General features: G+C 45.0%; 1 protein-coding gene across 1 annotated transcript; it reads left to right on the top strand.

The window, feature by feature from the left end:
- The first annotated feature begins 2,416 nt into the window (after nucleotides 1-2,416).
- neu4 (sialidase 4) lies at nucleotides 2,417-7,118 on the top strand. The gene is made up of 3 exons (XM_067994808.1): nucleotides 2,417-2,650; nucleotides 2,762-2,998; nucleotides 5,782-7,118. Exons 2-3 carry the CDS (start codon nucleotides 2,798-2,800, stop codon nucleotides 6,925-6,927), a joined length of 1,347 nt encoding a protein of 448 aa, XP_067850909.1. The 5' UTR covers nucleotides 2,417-2,650; nucleotides 2,762-2,797; the 3' UTR covers nucleotides 6,928-7,118.
- The last annotated feature ends 9,706 nt before the right edge of the window (nucleotides 7,119-16,824 follow it).

Genomic DNA, 16,824 nt, shown 5'->3' with positions numbered 1-16,824 from the left:
CTAAGCAGTAGAGTGTCTCCATTGAGAATTCGGAACCAAATTTATGGCCTAGAAATTGGATGGCACCTGAATCAGGGAGTGATCTCAGTGCAGCGCAGGCACCCAACAAGGCCGGCGGCAGGACCACGGTAAATTGGTCCATTGGCGACATTAGGATGCTCCTCCTTGCTCCACAATACAGTAAGTAAAAAACTTTTAACTTACCTTACGGGGGACAGCCTCCAGCGGTCCCACTGGTTTGGTTGCTGAACACCTGAAAAAACACGCACGATGCGCAGTGAGGTCATTCACAGTCCAATTTCGCAAAGGGGCCTGAAACAGGCATTGGGCACCTGATTTGCATATGCAATGGGCTTAATTCCCATTTCAGGCGGGGGGGAAGACCTGGACGCCTACTGGTGGCGCACTTTTGACTTGGTCTGACTGAACTTCAGCGATTGTTCACGACTGAGTGCCTTGCTAGGCTACTTCAGAAGCCAACCTGGAAATGTAAGACTGGATGCACATTTGGCCAGACTGGGTAGGAGTGGTGGGCTCCCTTCCCTGAAGGATATTAGTGAATTAATTCAGTTTTTACAATAAAACAGCTGGCATTGTACAGGAGCAAGGTCAAAATATCCGATTGTATCCAACAATGAAGTTGGGTTGATTTTAGGGAAGAGCCAAATTGAAGATAGTTGAAGATGCAACATCTAAAGTAAGGCCCATTCAACAACAATTTGCATTTATATAGCACCGTTAACGTAGTAAAATGTCCCAAGGTGCTTCACAAGAGCATAATCAGACAAAAATTAACACTGAGCCAAAGAAGGAGACATGAGGACAGGTGACTAAAAGCTTCATCAAGGATGTCGACTTTAAGGAGCGTCTTAAAGGAGGAGAGGTGGAGGGAATTCAAGAGCTTAGGTCCTAGACGGCTGGAGGCACGGCCGCCAATGGTTGGGGTGAAAGAGGAGGAGGGGGGGGGGAATGGACAAAAAACCAGAGTTGGAGGAAAGCAGAGTTCTCAGAGGGTTGAAGGAGGTTACAGAGATAGGGAGGAGTGAGGTCATGGAGGAATTTGAACATGAGTATGATTCCTTGCAAGTTTAAAGAAGCTTTATGGAACAGTTACAGCAGTTGGGATTAATTAGTCACATTCAACCTCTGAAACATAGGAACAGGAGTAGGCCATTCAGCCCCTCTTGCCTGCTCTGCCATTTGATAAGATCATGGCTGATCTGTGATCTAACTCCATATACCTGCCTTTGGCCCATATCCCTTAATACCTTTGGTTGCCAAAAAGCTATCTATCTCACATTTAAATTTAGCAATTGAGCTAGTATCAATTGCCGTTTGCAGAAGAGAGTTCCAAACTTCTACCACCCTTTGTGTGTAGAAATGTTTTCTAATCTCACTCCTGAAAGGTCTGGCTCTAATTTTTAGACTGTGCCCCCGACTCCTAAAATCCCCAACCAGCGGAAATAGTTTATCTCTATCCACCCTATCTGTTCCCCTTAATGTCTCATAAACTTTGATCAGATCTCCCCTTAACCTTCGAAACTCTGGAGAATACAACCCCAATTTGTGTAATCTCTCCTCATAACTTAACCCTTGGAGCCCCTGTTATATGTGAGGATTTGTGTTGAGCATAAAGCACCTATTAATCCACAAAAAGAGAGCAGTAACCAATTCTGAGACCCTTTCCAAACTTGTGAAATGTTAAAGATTCTCTTAGTTATGTCTTTCAAAGGAAATATCTAAGTATTTAAAGGAATGTGCTGTTGCAATGAGTCCCCTATAGAATGGCCTACACTTCTGCCACGTTTCACAGTATAAAGTCTTACAGGAATAAGATAATTAGGTTCAATTATGGGAAGTATTTAGCACAAGACCAGCAGTGTTAAAAGGGATGCTCCAGCACTTACAGACACATGGTGGGGGGCAATTTAAGTGCCCTGCAGGCGCAGGTGGGTGGTAGTAGCCTGAAAATGGAGCCAGGCCACTTACTGCCCCATCTATGCTGCTGCTCTGTCTGGTAGCATCCTGAGACGGGCGGCTGGAAGGCCTGACTTTCCAGGTGGGAGATCACTGTAATATTCAAATTGGGGTCCTATGACTGCATTAGGGGTGAGGGTTAAATGGGACTCTGGTCAAAGCTGCCATTCAGTGTTTGATTTCCGTTTCCTATAACCATGTGTTCCTGATGCACTTTATCTGAATTGATTCCAGTAATATCAGTATACATATCTGGGCCAGTACAGGTGTGTGAAATACCAGCTCAATGCCCTGTTATTTCTGGCCTGTACTTTGAAAACCACATGGTGACTGAAAGCAATTCTAACTTTGTTAATTTAAAGTCAGCAATGGGTATTGATTGTCCTCATTTATAGAATCGTGGAGCTGGCTGAAATTTCACGGGATCGTTTGATGGTTTCTTAATTGAGGGAAAAATACACTCAGCATATTTGGTCTTGTTGGTTTGACTCATTAACAATGGGAACTATTCTGCTGATTCTAACACAGTGTTGGTTTGATGGCATTTCTGGGTCACTGAAGCGCCGAGTGATGAGCTGAGTGTGACAGACATGAGTAGCCAGTTTATCCAGCTCAGCTACAGTATCAGAAGCCAATAGACATCACTGTGCATCAATCAACAGACCCTGAGTGTGTGAGTGTTACTCTGTGATTCCAATAGTTTTCAGATTTACCTTAAATGATACAAAGTGAAGTGTTTATAATCTGTCTTTACTCTCTCTCTCCGCATGTTGTCCTTCTTCAGTCGCCTTATTCAACCCACGAACAGTGACTCGGTGAGATGACCTCCCGCTATCTTCCTGCCAAGACCATATTATTCGAGCAGGATAGGAGCGGGGTCACTTACCGGATCCCGGCTCTGCTCTACCTGCCCGGCTCAGGGACCATTTTTGCCTTCGCCGAGGAGAGACTCAGCCCCGCGGATACTGACGCCAACCTGTTGGTGCTTCGCCGAGGAATGGTCTCCAGGACCCATGTGGAGGTGAGTTTGAACTTCAGTCAATAAACACACCAAAAAACCCCATTGTTTTCGTTTTCCTTTTCTTTCTCTTCCCCCCCCCCCCCCCCCGACCACACTAACCCCAGAGGTCAGCAGTACCTTACCCAAACACATTCTTCATGTGATATTTGATAATGGAATATCAGAGCCGAGGCCAATCCTGTTCTCACCCGGACACACACACGGTCAGCAGGAGTCACTGGATGATCAGGCTCTGCGGTAGATTCTCTTCCTCCCTAGCCCAAGGGCGCTGAGCCTAATTGTAGATTCCCGACTCTGTACAGACTAGGGTTGCCAACCTTCCTGGAGTCTCCAGGAATTAAACAATTTCCTAGACACTTGTGAGCAATCCAGGAAACAAACTACTTGGCCATTAGACACTTTTTAAAACCGTTTCTTTGCACATTATAAAAATATTGGAGATGGGGGGGGAAAAAGGCTTTTACTGGGTGGAGTGGGAAGTCATGTGCTGAAACCTCCAGGAATATGCCCAATTGGAGTTGGCAACCTTAGTACAGACTGAGACTGATTTATTTGGCTCAGTGCCACACCATATAAACACTCAGCCGTCTGAAGAGCGAAACTATTTCAACTCCCTTAGCCCCCCAACCCCACTCCCTGCCTAATATAACACCCTTCATACTTCACCCAAATGACTGTCTTTCACTTCACTGTCTGAACAGTGAGACTTTGTGGACCTCCATCTCAACCTGTCCCTGTCCAAGCCCAACATCCACTGACCAGGTAGGAATCGGAACAACCCTGCCAATTCCTGAGCCCTGGATACTAAAGCTAGTTGCAATATTCACACCATTACCATCACTCCTCCCAAGTCAATCAAAACCAAGCAAAAACAAACGTTGTTTCTGAATATTTGCATGACAGTTCTCCAGCGTCATCGTATTTTTAAAAGTATTTGGATATGCACTTGAAGGTCTGTAACCTACAAGGCTAGGGACCAGGAGCTGGGAAGTGGAATTAGGCTGGACAGCTCCATTTTTTGGCTGGCACAGGCAGGATGGGCCGAATAGCCGCCTCCTATGCTGTAAATTCTGATTCTATAGAGACCATTGTATTAGTGATTTGCAGCATATTCTGATTAGTATAAATGGGAAGTTTGTAACATGAGAGGGATTTGTAAATGCACCCCTGCAACCTACCTCTTTCAACTCCCACACTGTTACATGAATAGGTGATAATTTGCATCTCCACAGATATTACTATAGATTGACCTGGCAGTTTAACTTCCAATCTGTTAAGGGAGCTCTGCAATGGTCAATATTGGAGACCTAGTCAACTTGTGGAGTCTCCAGACTAGTTCTGTTTAAGGTGGCAGGGCAGGTTGAGAAAGCAGTTTAAAAAAGCATATGGGATTCTGGCCTTTATAAATAGAGGCATAGAGTACAAAAGCAAGGAAGTCATGATGAACCTTTATAGAACACTGGTTTGGCTACAACTGTAGTATTGTGTCCAGTTCTAGGCATTGCACTTCAGGAAAGATGTGAAGGCCTTTAGAGAGGGTGCAGAAGGGATTTACTAGAATGATTCCAGGGATGAGGGACTTTAGTTATGTGGATAGACTGGAGAAGCTGGGATTGTTCTCCTTGGAACAGAGAAGGTTGTGAGGTGATTTGATAGAGGTATTCAAAATCATTAAGGGTCTAGTTAGAGAGAAACTGTTCCCATTGACAGAAGGGTCAAGAACCAGAGGACATAGATTTAATGTGATTGGCAAAAGAACCAAAGGTGACAAGAGGGGGAAAAACTTTTTTACACTGAGTGGTTATGATCTGGAATGCACTGCCTGAGGGTGGTGGAGGCAGATTCAATCATGGCCTTCAAAAGGGAATTGGATAAGTACTTGAAAGGAAAAAATTTTGCAGGGCTACGGGGAAAGGGCGGGGGAGTGGGACTAGCTGGATTGCTCTTGCATAGAGCCAGCACAAACTCGATGGGCCGAGTGGCCTCCTTCCGCGCTGTAACTTTTCTGATTCCTCAAGAGCTGACCTAATCAATGAGTGCACTGCAGCAAAATGCAAGGATCCAATCTGTAAAGAGAAGAATATGAAATGTAATTTTTGTATAAAAAGACTCCATGGATGTGAGATCTTCACGCGGTTTAAACATTCAACAGATTGTTTCGTCCAATTGGAGGTGGGCAACTTTATGGCAATTGATGGATGGAAAAGAGAAATGATTATCTGGGCTAATGAGTAAAGGGGGGGGGGTAGAATCTCGGGCTGGCGAGTGACGAGGGTGGGGGGAAGGTAGGGGACGGGTTCGCGTTTCAGGTGAGATTGGTTCATCGGGTTTTATAAATTGAGGCCCGAGGTCCATGATACGGGACTAGGTGGACGAGAGTTGAGGTAAATCAAGACTGCTGAGCTCCTAAAGGATTGTACTGTTGAAGGAAGGATGGGGGAGATCAGGTTAGAGGTTTGTTAACTTATGAGAAAGTGTTCCCTCAGAATTTATGCGCAGTTAGTTTTGGCCGCTTGCATCTCAGACTTTACATAAAAGCCGGTGTGAAGTTTCGTTGGTGGGGTTGGGGGGTGGGGGGTCTCGATCTCCCGATGTAACTGGTGGGCAAAATCGGCGCATACCCCGGAGAAATGGTGCATATTGGCGTTTGTCATTTGCCCAGGGGGCGCCGCCGATTTCTCGCTGAAGTTACACCGGGAAACCCCCTGTGAAATTCTACCCCGTCAATGTTCACATGAACAGCGGACTCGATCCCACTGCTGACTGACTCTCTTCTGTTTCAGTGGGAGGATATGCGAGCTCTCCAGTCCGCCCACCTGAAGGATCATAGGTCCATGAACCCATGCCCCGTGTATGATCGTTCCACCAACACCCTCTTCCTCCTCTTCGTTGCCATCCTGGGGAACACCTCGGAGTCTTATCAGCTCATCACTGGCAACAACGTGACTCGCCTTTGCTGTGTGAGCAGTGCTGACCAGGGCCAGAGCTGGAGTGCCCTCACCGACCTCACGGATTGCACTATTGGCTGCTCCATTGAAGAGTGGGCAACCTTTGCTTTGGGCCCAGGGCATGGCATCCAACTCAACTCCGGGAGACTCGTTATCCCGGCGTACACCTATCACATTGACTCCAAGGAGTGTTTTGGAAGAATCTGTAAGACCAGCCCTCATTCCTTCACGTTCTACAGTGACGACCATGGAAAGGTCTGGAAGTTTGGAGAGTTTGTAGCCAACCTGGAGACGGTGGAGTGCCAGGTGGTGTCAGTGGATGAAGAGGATGGGCACAGTGTCCTGTACTGTAACGCTAGGACGCCCCTGAATTTCCGTGCCCAGGCACTAAGCACAGACGGTGGCGCTGCCTTCCGGGAAGGGCAGATCATTCCGAAGCTGGTGGAACCTCCCCATGGATGCCATGGGAGCGTCATTGGTTTCCCGGCTCCCATTGCCTCATGGTGTGTAGAGCTATCGGTCATCGGTGGCCCCTATTCCCCTCCACATCACTATGTAAACAAACAGCCAACACCACCTCAGCACAAGAGCTTGAAGCTTGGCAACGATTTCCAGACCCCAACCTGGGTCCTCTATTCTCACCCAACAAGTCCAACATCACGGCTTCATCTGGGGGTTTATCTCAGTACATTCCCGCGGGACCCTCACAGTTGGACCGAGCCCTGGGTTATCCATGAAGGTCCCAGCGCTTACTCGGACCTGGCTTATATCGAGTTGACCTCCCCCCAGGCCCATGAGACTCGGCTCCCCGCGGTGGCTTTCGCCTGTCTCTACGAATGCGGATTTAGATCACCTTATGAGAAAATAGTGTTTAGCCTGTTTACACTGCGGGAGCTGCTTAACAACATTCCCCATTTACCCGCAGAGTCCCGGGCGGAGCTGAGCACCACAGGTGGCTCTGTCTGTTGTCTTATTACATGAGTTAACGGATCGAGGGCATTCATTCAAACAGCATCAATAGCAAAAGGTAGATGGTGATTAAAGTGCGTTTAGCTACAATAAAACAATGAATTAGCCTGAGAGTTTTGAAGGGATGATTTTAGTTGCTTACAGAATAACTACTGCTTGAAGCAAAATGTGTAAATGTGCAAAATAAAGTGACTATAACAGACCCTGTGATTTGCGCTAATTGTCTAATGCTCTGGTTTGGTGGATTAGTGAAGCTAAAGTATTCGGAGTCTCTCGATTGACTTTTGTTAGTTATATTACAACCCTCTGGGATCTCTGCAATCCTCCAATATCTCGCCTCTTGCGCATCCCTGATTCCATTGGCGGCCGTGCCTTCGGCTGCGGAGGCCCTACACTCTGGGGTTCTTTCCCTCTGCCCCTCTCCACCAAATCGCTCCTTAAAGCCTACCTCTTTGACCAAGCGTTTTGGTCACTTGTCCTACTATCTCTGGGTGGTGTCCATTTTTGTTTGTGAAGTGTCTTGAGACGTTTCACTATCTTTTTTAAAAAGGTGCTATATAAATGCAGACTTGATCTACCTGGGAAATGTTTCAATGCAGTGCTAGGCGATAGGCAGTGAGCAGAAGTCAGTGCTGGTGTGTACTTTAAAAAAAAATCCATTCTCCATGGACAGAGCGGGTTAGTCGCAAGGGCTGAGACCACTGTTTACACTCAACATCTAATCTTCAGCAAAAGACGCTTCACTCCGCTATCACACTCCTCCCTAAATTGTAACTCACTCAGTTGTAGGGCGTTGCAAATGTTAGTGTTTTCTCTAAATCCGAGGGCTAACTGTCGGGTTCCCGTGATCTCCCCCCCCCCCCCCCCGGGGCTAACTGTTTCTTGCTGCTTATTATCACAGAAAATGGGGAAGGCAGTCACTCTGGCCAGGAACAGAAAACAAGGAACAAAACTTGCCGAAGTTATTGTAGGACTCGGAAGGTATTTATGGCGCATGTCCATATAGAAATATTTAATTTGGTTAGTTTACTGAAATGTTGGGAGGGGAATTTCCCCTGGTGGGTTTGTGTAGCAGCATCATCAATACTTTCAAAATGTACTTGATAACAGGACATGTAGAAACCAGGGCAATTCTCTCGGGGTTGTTCAAATGTCCCTTCTTTGCCATTTAAGGCATTTTTAGTCATTGTCATTCTGTCACTGAAATGACCTGCCATTCTTCTCTCTCACTCCCAAACCTCAACCCCTCCCTCCCCCCTGTTGAATTCTTGGCATTTGATTCGAGGAGCACCAATTTTTATTTTGTGGATTATTTTTGATGTGAAAAGCGGATTCAAAATTAATCATCAAATTTAAAATCCCTAATAATAACGCAGCCTTTATAAATAAATCACGCTAGGAGAATGTTAACTGATGGATTTACAAAAAAATCAACGTACACTAGTTAAAGAGGAAACCCCCCCACCTTTATATTTCAGTCCAGTTGCCAACAATTGACTGGCACCTCATTCCAGTGGAGTGATTGAAGGATGTTATTTACATATACCTGGTTCAATATGGGCAATAAAAGTTTGCCAGATCAGTTGCTACCGCCTTCACCTGGGACATTGCCCCTTTGAGTTTATCTGTATGCTCCTCAAATCTTTCCCAACAGCTTCTGAAGTATTCCTCATTGGTCTGTTTCTTGTAGTGGGACCAATCCTCTGTTTTATATAGGGTTAGGTTTGTTTTGTCTCTTATGTGCACCCATTTCGTTATTTATTTATTTTTTTGTTGCAAGTTTCAGAGTGGTTTGTTCAGTTGTGCATCACTTTTTTTTGACTTGTAAATGCTAATCCGCACTGAACCCGGGTCAGGGAGTGGATTTCATCTGGTGGCCAAACTTTATACTTAAAATAAAATTTCAATCTCGTGATGCAGGCACGGCCGGCATTTATTTCCCATCCCTTGTTGTCCCGAGAAGATGGTGGTGGGCCGCCTTAAATGCTCAGTTGTGACAAACTGCTATCAGTGGTCAAGAGTTGACAGTGTCAGCCGTGGTTCAGTGGGTAGCTCTCTCACCTCTGAGTTAGAAGGTTGTGGGTTTAAGCCCCACTCTAGAGACTTGAGCACGTAATCCAGGCCGACACTCCAGTGCTGTACTGAGGGAGTGCTGTGCTGTCAGAGGTGCCCTCTATCAGATGCATTAAATTGAGGTCCCGTCTGCCCCCTCATGTGGCTGTAAAATACCCTATGGCACTATTCGAAGAAGAGCAGGGGAGTTCTCCCCAGAGTCCTGGTCAATATTTATCCCTTCACCAACACCTAAAACAGATGATCTGTTCATTATCACATTGTTGATTGTGGGACCTTGCTGTGTGCAAATTGGCTGCCACGTTTCCTACATTACGGTAATGACTACACTCATATCAAAAAAAAACTTCATTTGGCTGCAAAGTGCTTTGGGATGTCCTGAGGTGGTGAAAGGTGCTGTAGAAATGCTAGTCATTCTTTTCCCTCTAACATTGGTGTGGGAATAGAGTCCGACCAGGTAAGGATTGCAGGTTTCCTTTCCTAAAGGAAAGTGAACCATAGAATCTTAAAGGACAGGAAGAGGCCATTCAGCCCATCATGCCTGTGTCGGCTATTTGAAAGAGCTATTGAATTAGACCCACTGCCCTGCTCTTTCTCCAGAGCCCTGCAATTATTCCCCTCTTCAAGTATTTATCTAATTCCCTTTAGAAAGTTACTATTAAATCTGCTTCCACCACCCTTTCAGGTGGATCATAACTTGCTGCACAAAAAAAATGTCCTCACCTCCCCTCTGGTTCTTTTGTCAATTATCTTAAATCTGTGTCCACTGATTACCGACCCTCCTGCCAGTGGAAAGTTTCTCCTTATTTACTCTATTAAAATCTCTCATTGTTTTGAACACCTCTATCAAATCTCCCTTTAACCTTCTCTGCTCTAAGGAGAACAATCCCAGCTTCTCCAGTCTCTCCACATAACTGAAGTCCCTCACCCCTGGTCTAATTCTAGTAAATCTGCTCTGCACCCTCTCCAAAGCCTTGACATCCTTCCTAAAATTGAACACAATACTCCAGCTGAGGCCTAACCAGTGATTTATAAAGGTTTAGGATAACTTCCTTGCTTTTGTACTCTATGCCTCTATTTATAAAGCCCATGATCCCATATGCTTTTTAACAGCCTTCTCAACTTGTCCTGCCACCTTCAAAGACTTATGTACATACTCTCCCAGGTCTCTCTGTTCCTGTACCATTTAGTTTATATTACCTCTCCTCATTCTTCCTATCAAAATGCTTCACTTCACACTACTTTGCATTAAATTTCATCTGCCATGTGTCAGCCCATTTCACCAGTCCGTATGTCCTCTTGAAGTCTGTTACTATCCTTCTCACTGTTTACTATATTTGAGTTTCCAGTTGAATTTTTACTACAGTTTAACTGCTTCATGGCCACTTTTACTGATACCAGCTTTCAAATTTTCAATCAGGAGGCCATTTGGCCCATCATACCTTTGAAAGAGCTATCCAATTAGTCCCATGCCCCTCTTCTTTCCCCATAACCCTGCAATTTTTCCCCTTTCAGAACCAAAGCATCAGAATTGGCCCAATTTGATACAGCGGCATCAAGCAAGACAAGAGTGCTCACAATTGTTGGTGCCAAACACTCTTGCATTTCTTGCCATTTTGGTGTCCATCAGAGTTGACCAAGGTAGCACTCTCTGAGCTTCATTTTTGGTTGAATCATAGAAGTTACAACTGGAAACAGGCCCTTCGGCCCAACATGTCCATGTCGCCCAGTTTATACCACTAAGCTAATCCCAATTGCCTGCACTTGGCCCATATCCCTCTATACCCATCTTACCCATGTAACTGTCCAAATGCTTTTTAAAAGACAAAATTGTACCCGCCTCGACTACTGCCTCTGGCAGCTCGTTCCAGACACTCACCACCCTTTGAGTGAAAAAATTGCCCCTCTGGTCCCTTTTGTATCTCTCCCCTCTCACCTTAAATCTATGCCCCCTCGTTATAGACTCCCCTACCTTTGGGAAAAGATTTTGAATAGATTTTGAAGCTCCTGTTGGAACCAATAATATAAACAATTGGGTAATATGTCAACAGTTGATCCTCAGTTTTACAGCTTTATGGTAGAGGGGCTTGATTGAAAATCTTCAGCCACGCAAATAATGTTTAATTTGTGTCTCTTGTAACCCAGTTTATAACCTTGGATTTGGAGCCGCTGGCATCGGGGGGGGAGCGGGTCCGGGAGCCGCTGGCAGCGGGGGGGGGGGGGGAGCGGGTCCAGGAGCCGCTGGCATCGTTGGGGGAGCGGGTCTGGGAGCCGCTGGCAGCGGGCAGGCACCAGTCATGTTTCTTTACTGCTCCATATTCAGCAGTTAGAATATGCCAGTGTTCAAAGCAGAGTGGTCCTGCATCTGGAGTGTCAGAATAAAGAGGTTTTGTTCAGTTTGCACTAAGTTAGCAGTGTTTATATAGGTGCAGATGGGAGCAAAATCTAGTGTTTTTCATGTGTGTATAGAATAAGTTCTGTTTCTATGTGTGAATAATAAGGAAAATGGCTGTAGTGGGACCAGGTGGCTCTCATTTAACACTAGATGCTTTTGGAGGTGAATCAATTTCTCATTTTCTCTAACATTCAATGTATTGGTTCCTATAAAGTGAAACTGTCTAGTAATCACAGGGAAAAAAACAAGATGCCATTACAAAAGTCATGGTGTTATTACAATGCAGTGGTGGGTTCAGTACTAGTGTGTTTAGAGACACGATTAGATAACCGTAGATTTACTGCTATGGAGTAAGAGATGGTAATACTTGTTAATGGGATAACAGGCTCTGATTGATGCACGCACTTGTCGGTCTGTGACTGTTGGTGATACTTTTAATGACTGAGAAGTAGGGAGAACCTTGACCACACGGACTGCAGCATACGAACATACGAATTAAGAGCAAGGGTAGGCCATTCGGCCCCTCGAGCCTGCTCTGCCATTTGATAAGATCATGGCTGATCTGATTGTGACCTCAACCCTACTTTCCCGTCTACCTTTGACTCCCTTGTTAATCAGGAATCTATCTAACTCAGCCTTAAAAATATTCAATGACCCTGCCTCCACCGCTCTCTGGGGAAGGAGTTCCACAGACTCACGACCCTCTGAGAGAAAAAATTTCTTCTCATCTCAGTCTTAAATGGGAGACCCTTATTTTTAGTCTGTGGCCCCTAGTTCTAGTCTCTCCCACAAGGGGAAACATCCTCTCAGCATCTACCCCTTCTAGTCCCCTCAGGATCTTGTATGTTCAAGAAGATGGCTCACCACACCACCTTCTCAAGGGCAATTAGGGATGGGCAATAAATGCTGGCCTTGCCAGCGAAGCCCACATCCCATGAATGAATTAAAAGTTGAAGGGACATTGAGCATCAGGGGAAAAACAGGGTATCAAGGAGCTGACAGCATCCCACTGGGACCCACTCAATACTCGGGTTCTGTCTGCTGGTCACTCGTGGCTTGTGCTGTCTGTCTGAAGATACTCAGCTTAGGTTGACATTTCCAATAGACGAGTCAAGATGTTTGCATGAAGTATCTCAGCGAACTAACTTAATGCTTTTATCAATCCGTTAAAATGTTTGTGTTTAACACATTTGTTGCAAGTATCACCATGTGGAATTTCAACCTATAAGTTAGGTTCAGTCCATGATAGGGCAAATTGTAAAGTAAGATGTTGAATTTAATGGTCCTAAGCTGCTTTTTATTGTTGACATCAGTTGGATTCTCCTGAAACCACGTAACCAATAGTGTCATCCATAGCGCCATTTACTGTCCAACCTCTATCCAGCCTGACATGTCCATAACCCCATACATTGCCCAACCTCCCTTGTCTTCAGCTCATCCATAACCCACCCATTGCTTAACCTCTATCCAGTCTCCAACTCATCCACCACCCACCCATTGCTTAACCTCTATCCAGTCTCCAACTCATCCACCACCCACCCATTGCTTAACCTCTATCCAGTCTCCAACTCATCCACCACCCACCCATTGCTTAACCTCTGTCTCATCCATAGCCCTACCCTTTTGCTCAATATAACTATATACCTCCATGAGATCAGTTCTCAGCCACCTTCTTTCAAGGCTGAAAATGTTTTCCAGTCTGTCCTCATAACTCCATTCCTCAGACTACATCAGTCTCCCAGAAGTAGTATGTCTAATCATAGCATTATACAGTTAAACATGACTTCTTCTGACTTGTACTCCATTGTTTTGACTCCACGTATCAGTATCTATTTTTGTTGATTGGTGTTGTACAATAAATTGACTTACTAAACCTCAAATCCTCTAAAACCTTTAGATGCCTTTCAGCTTCTCGTTGAAATTTCTCGCTATTTCAACACCATTCAGGGAAGACTTATACTGCCCATTTTTTTCATCCCACGTGACTACTGACTCATGAATTTCTTAGGAAAGCCATGGGTCGTCTCATGAACCATAGAAAGTGCTAACTGGAAGCAATGAGTGCTTGTACTAAGTACAAAAGAGGCATCTTCATAAGCCTTTGAAAGGATTAAGAATGATTTTGGGAGGAATGAGGACATCATATTACAAATGTGTTTTCAGATGACAGTGGCAATGTTTAGTACCATCACCATCATCGCACAGACCAAAGAACTTATCAGAAAGCAGCTCCAGTCTTCATAACTGAGTAAAAGCCTCATTTGCCAATTGCATCACAGGTCACAAGTAAACTTGTAACACGGAAAAGCAGTTCGAAAAAATAACTTGCATTTATATACCGTCCTATTCCAAATCCTTTCACAGCCAATTAAATATTTTTGAACTGTGGTTTGGGCACAGCAACGGTCCCACAAACAGCAACGAGATAAGTGACCAGATAATCTGTTGGTGGTGTTGGTTGAAGGAGAGATGTTGTCCAGGTTAACACCTGTGACGTATTTGTATATTTGTTATATTTAATGTAAGATGTTTGACCTGCCTTGGTCTTGCTCTTCTATAATTATATCATGGGATCTTTGAAGTCCAGCTGAACAGGCAGACCGGGCCTCACTAACACCTCATCCAAAGGACTGCACCTCCAACAATGCGGCACTCCCTCAACACTGCACTGAGTGAGGCTCAAGTTCCAGGCTGGGGCTTGAATCCACAAGCATCTGATTTTCAAACTGGGATGCCTGGGCCTAAAGGAGTCCGTAAGGGAAATTGCTGCGGTAATCAGATTTCTGTATTTTTTGACTTACCAGAATGATAGAGCCTCTCATGTCCTCATGACATCCCAAAGTGCTTCGCAACCAATGAATTATTTTTGAAATGTAATCACTGTTGTGATATAGGGAAACATTGGGTGATGATCACCATCTTTTGGAAATTAGGTACCTGGGAGTGTCGATACCTGCAGGGCGGGCGGGGGGGTCCTCTGCACAATTATAACCTGACACAAAATCTCTGCGTTGCCTTTGTAACAGGAGCAAAGAGGAGAATGGTGCTAAAGTCTGAATTAGTTCTATCAAGGTGAAAGAAGAGCTGCAACTGTATTTATGAGCTCCCTAAACAGGAATAAACTAAAATGAATGACTTTGATATGAATGAGAAGGAAATCTTAGACTGGCTAAAAGGGTTTAGAACCAAGGATATATGGGATATACACCCCAGAATGCAGAGAGAGACTATGGAGGAGATTTCTGAGGCAATCATTATGAAGGAGTCACTGGACATTGGAGAGGTGCCAATAGACTGGAAACGGGATAATGTGATGCTCATAGTCAAAAAGGGCAACCAAAGACACAGGTGACTACAGGTGAATTAGTCTTAATTCAACCCTGTGTAAAATAATAGAATTGATTATAGGAATACACTTGCACTAGAATAACCTAGCAAATAGCAGCCAATATGGCTACAGAAGGGGAAAATCCTGCTTGACCAATCTCAACTTCTTTCAGGAAGTGACAACCCAAGTAGCTGTGGAAAACCCTGTGGCCTGTTGTACATAGGCTTCCAAAGGACATAGTAGGAGATGCCTTCATGGATGGTTTTTCGCATGCTTTCTTATCTGGTCACCTGATTCGGATGGGATGTATCCGAGGTTGCTGAGGGAACGAAGGGTGGAAATTTTAGAGGCTTTGGCCACAATCTTCCAATCCTCCTTAGTTATGGGAGTGTGCCAGAGAACTGGAGGATTGCAAATGCTAAACCTTTACAAAACACTGGTTAGGCCCCAGCTGGAGTATTGTGGCAAATTCCTGGCACTGCACTTTAGGAAGGATGTCAAGGCCTTGGAGAGGGTGCAGAGGGGATTTACTAGAATGGTACCAGGGATGAGGGACTTCAGCTATGTGGAGACATGAGAGAAACTGGGGTTGTTCTCCTTGGAGCAGAGAGGGTTAAAGGAAGATTTGATAGAGGTGTTCAAAATCATGAAGGGTTTTGACAGAGTAAATAAGGAGAAACTGCTTCCAGTGGCAGACGGGTCAGTAACCAGAGGACACAGATTTGAGGTAGTTACATCGAATCCACAGCACAGAAACAGGCCATTCGAGCCAACAGGGCTATGCTGGCATTTATGCTCCACACGAGCCTCCTCCCTCCCTACTTCATCTAATCCTATCAGCAAACCCTTCTATTCCTTTCTCCCTTATGTGCTTATCTAGCTTCCCCTTAAATGCATCTATTCTATTTGCCTCAACTACTCCTTGTGGTAGCGAGTTCCACATTCTAATCACTCTCTGGGTGGTTAGAATGTGGAACGTTTCTCCTGAATTCCCTATTGGATTTATTAGTTACTATCTTAGTTTTGGACTCCCCCACAAGTGGAACTATGTCTACCCTATCAAACCCTATCATTATCTTAGAGACCTCTATCAGGTCATCCTCTGTCTTCTCTTTTCCAGAGAAAAGAACCCCAGCCTGTTCAGCCTTTCCTCTCAGTTCTGGCATCATCCTCGTGAATATTTTTTGCACCTTCTCCAATGCCTCTATATCCTTTTTGTAACATGGAGACCAGGACTGTGCACATTGCTCCAAGTGTGGTCTCATCAAGGTTCCATACAAGTTTAACATAACTTCTCTGCTTTTCAATTCTATCCCTCAAGAAATGAACCCCAGTGCTTGGTTTGCCATTTTTATGGACTTATTAACCTGCATCGCTACTTTTAATGATTTGTGTATCTGTACCCCATTTAGACTCTTATTATCCAAGCAGTACGTGGCCTCCTTATTTTTCCTACCAAAATGCACCACCTCACACAACTAATTAGCAAAACAGCCAGAGCGACATGAGGACAAAACAAATTACGCAACGATTTTTTATGACCTAGAATGCACTGCCTGAAAGCAGATTTCGTAATAACTTTCAAAAGGGAATTGGATAAATACTTGAAAGGGAAAATTTGAACGCCTATGGGGAAAGAGCTGGGGAGTGAGACTAATTGGATAGCTCTATCAAAGAGCTGGCACAGAAATGATGGGCTGAATTCCCTCCATCTGTGCTGTATCATTCTATGATCTTGAGCAATTTGTTCCCCCTTATGGAAGTCAATTTTGCACAGTTTCAGAACCGCCTTTAAGCATTCTTTATAGTGAGTGCAGTGTAAAAGGAGAGTCCGAGAGCGGGAGGAGAGTCCGAGAGGTGAGCGCAGTGTAAAAGGAGTGTCCGAGAGTGGGAGGAGAGTCCGAGAGGTGAGCGCAGTGTAAAAGGAGTGTCCGAGAGTGGGAGGAGAGTCCGAGAGGTGAGCGCAGTGTAAAAGGAGAGTCCGAGAGGTGAGCATGGTGTAAAAGGAGAGTCCGAGAGGTGAGCGTGGTGTAAAAGGAGAGTCCGAGAATGGGAGGAGAGTCCGAGAGGTGAGCGCGGTGTAAAAGGAGAGTCCGAGAGCGGGAGGAGAGTC

This window comes from Heptranchias perlo, chromosome 13 (assembly GCF_035084215.1).
Source record: "Heptranchias perlo isolate sHepPer1 chromosome 13, sHepPer1.hap1, whole genome shotgun sequence".
NCBI lineage: Eukaryota > Metazoa > Chordata > Chondrichthyes > Hexanchiformes > Hexanchidae > Heptranchias > Heptranchias perlo.
The sequence above is the reverse complement of the archived record's forward strand: the minus strand, read 5'-3'. Positions and strand labels throughout refer to the sequence as shown.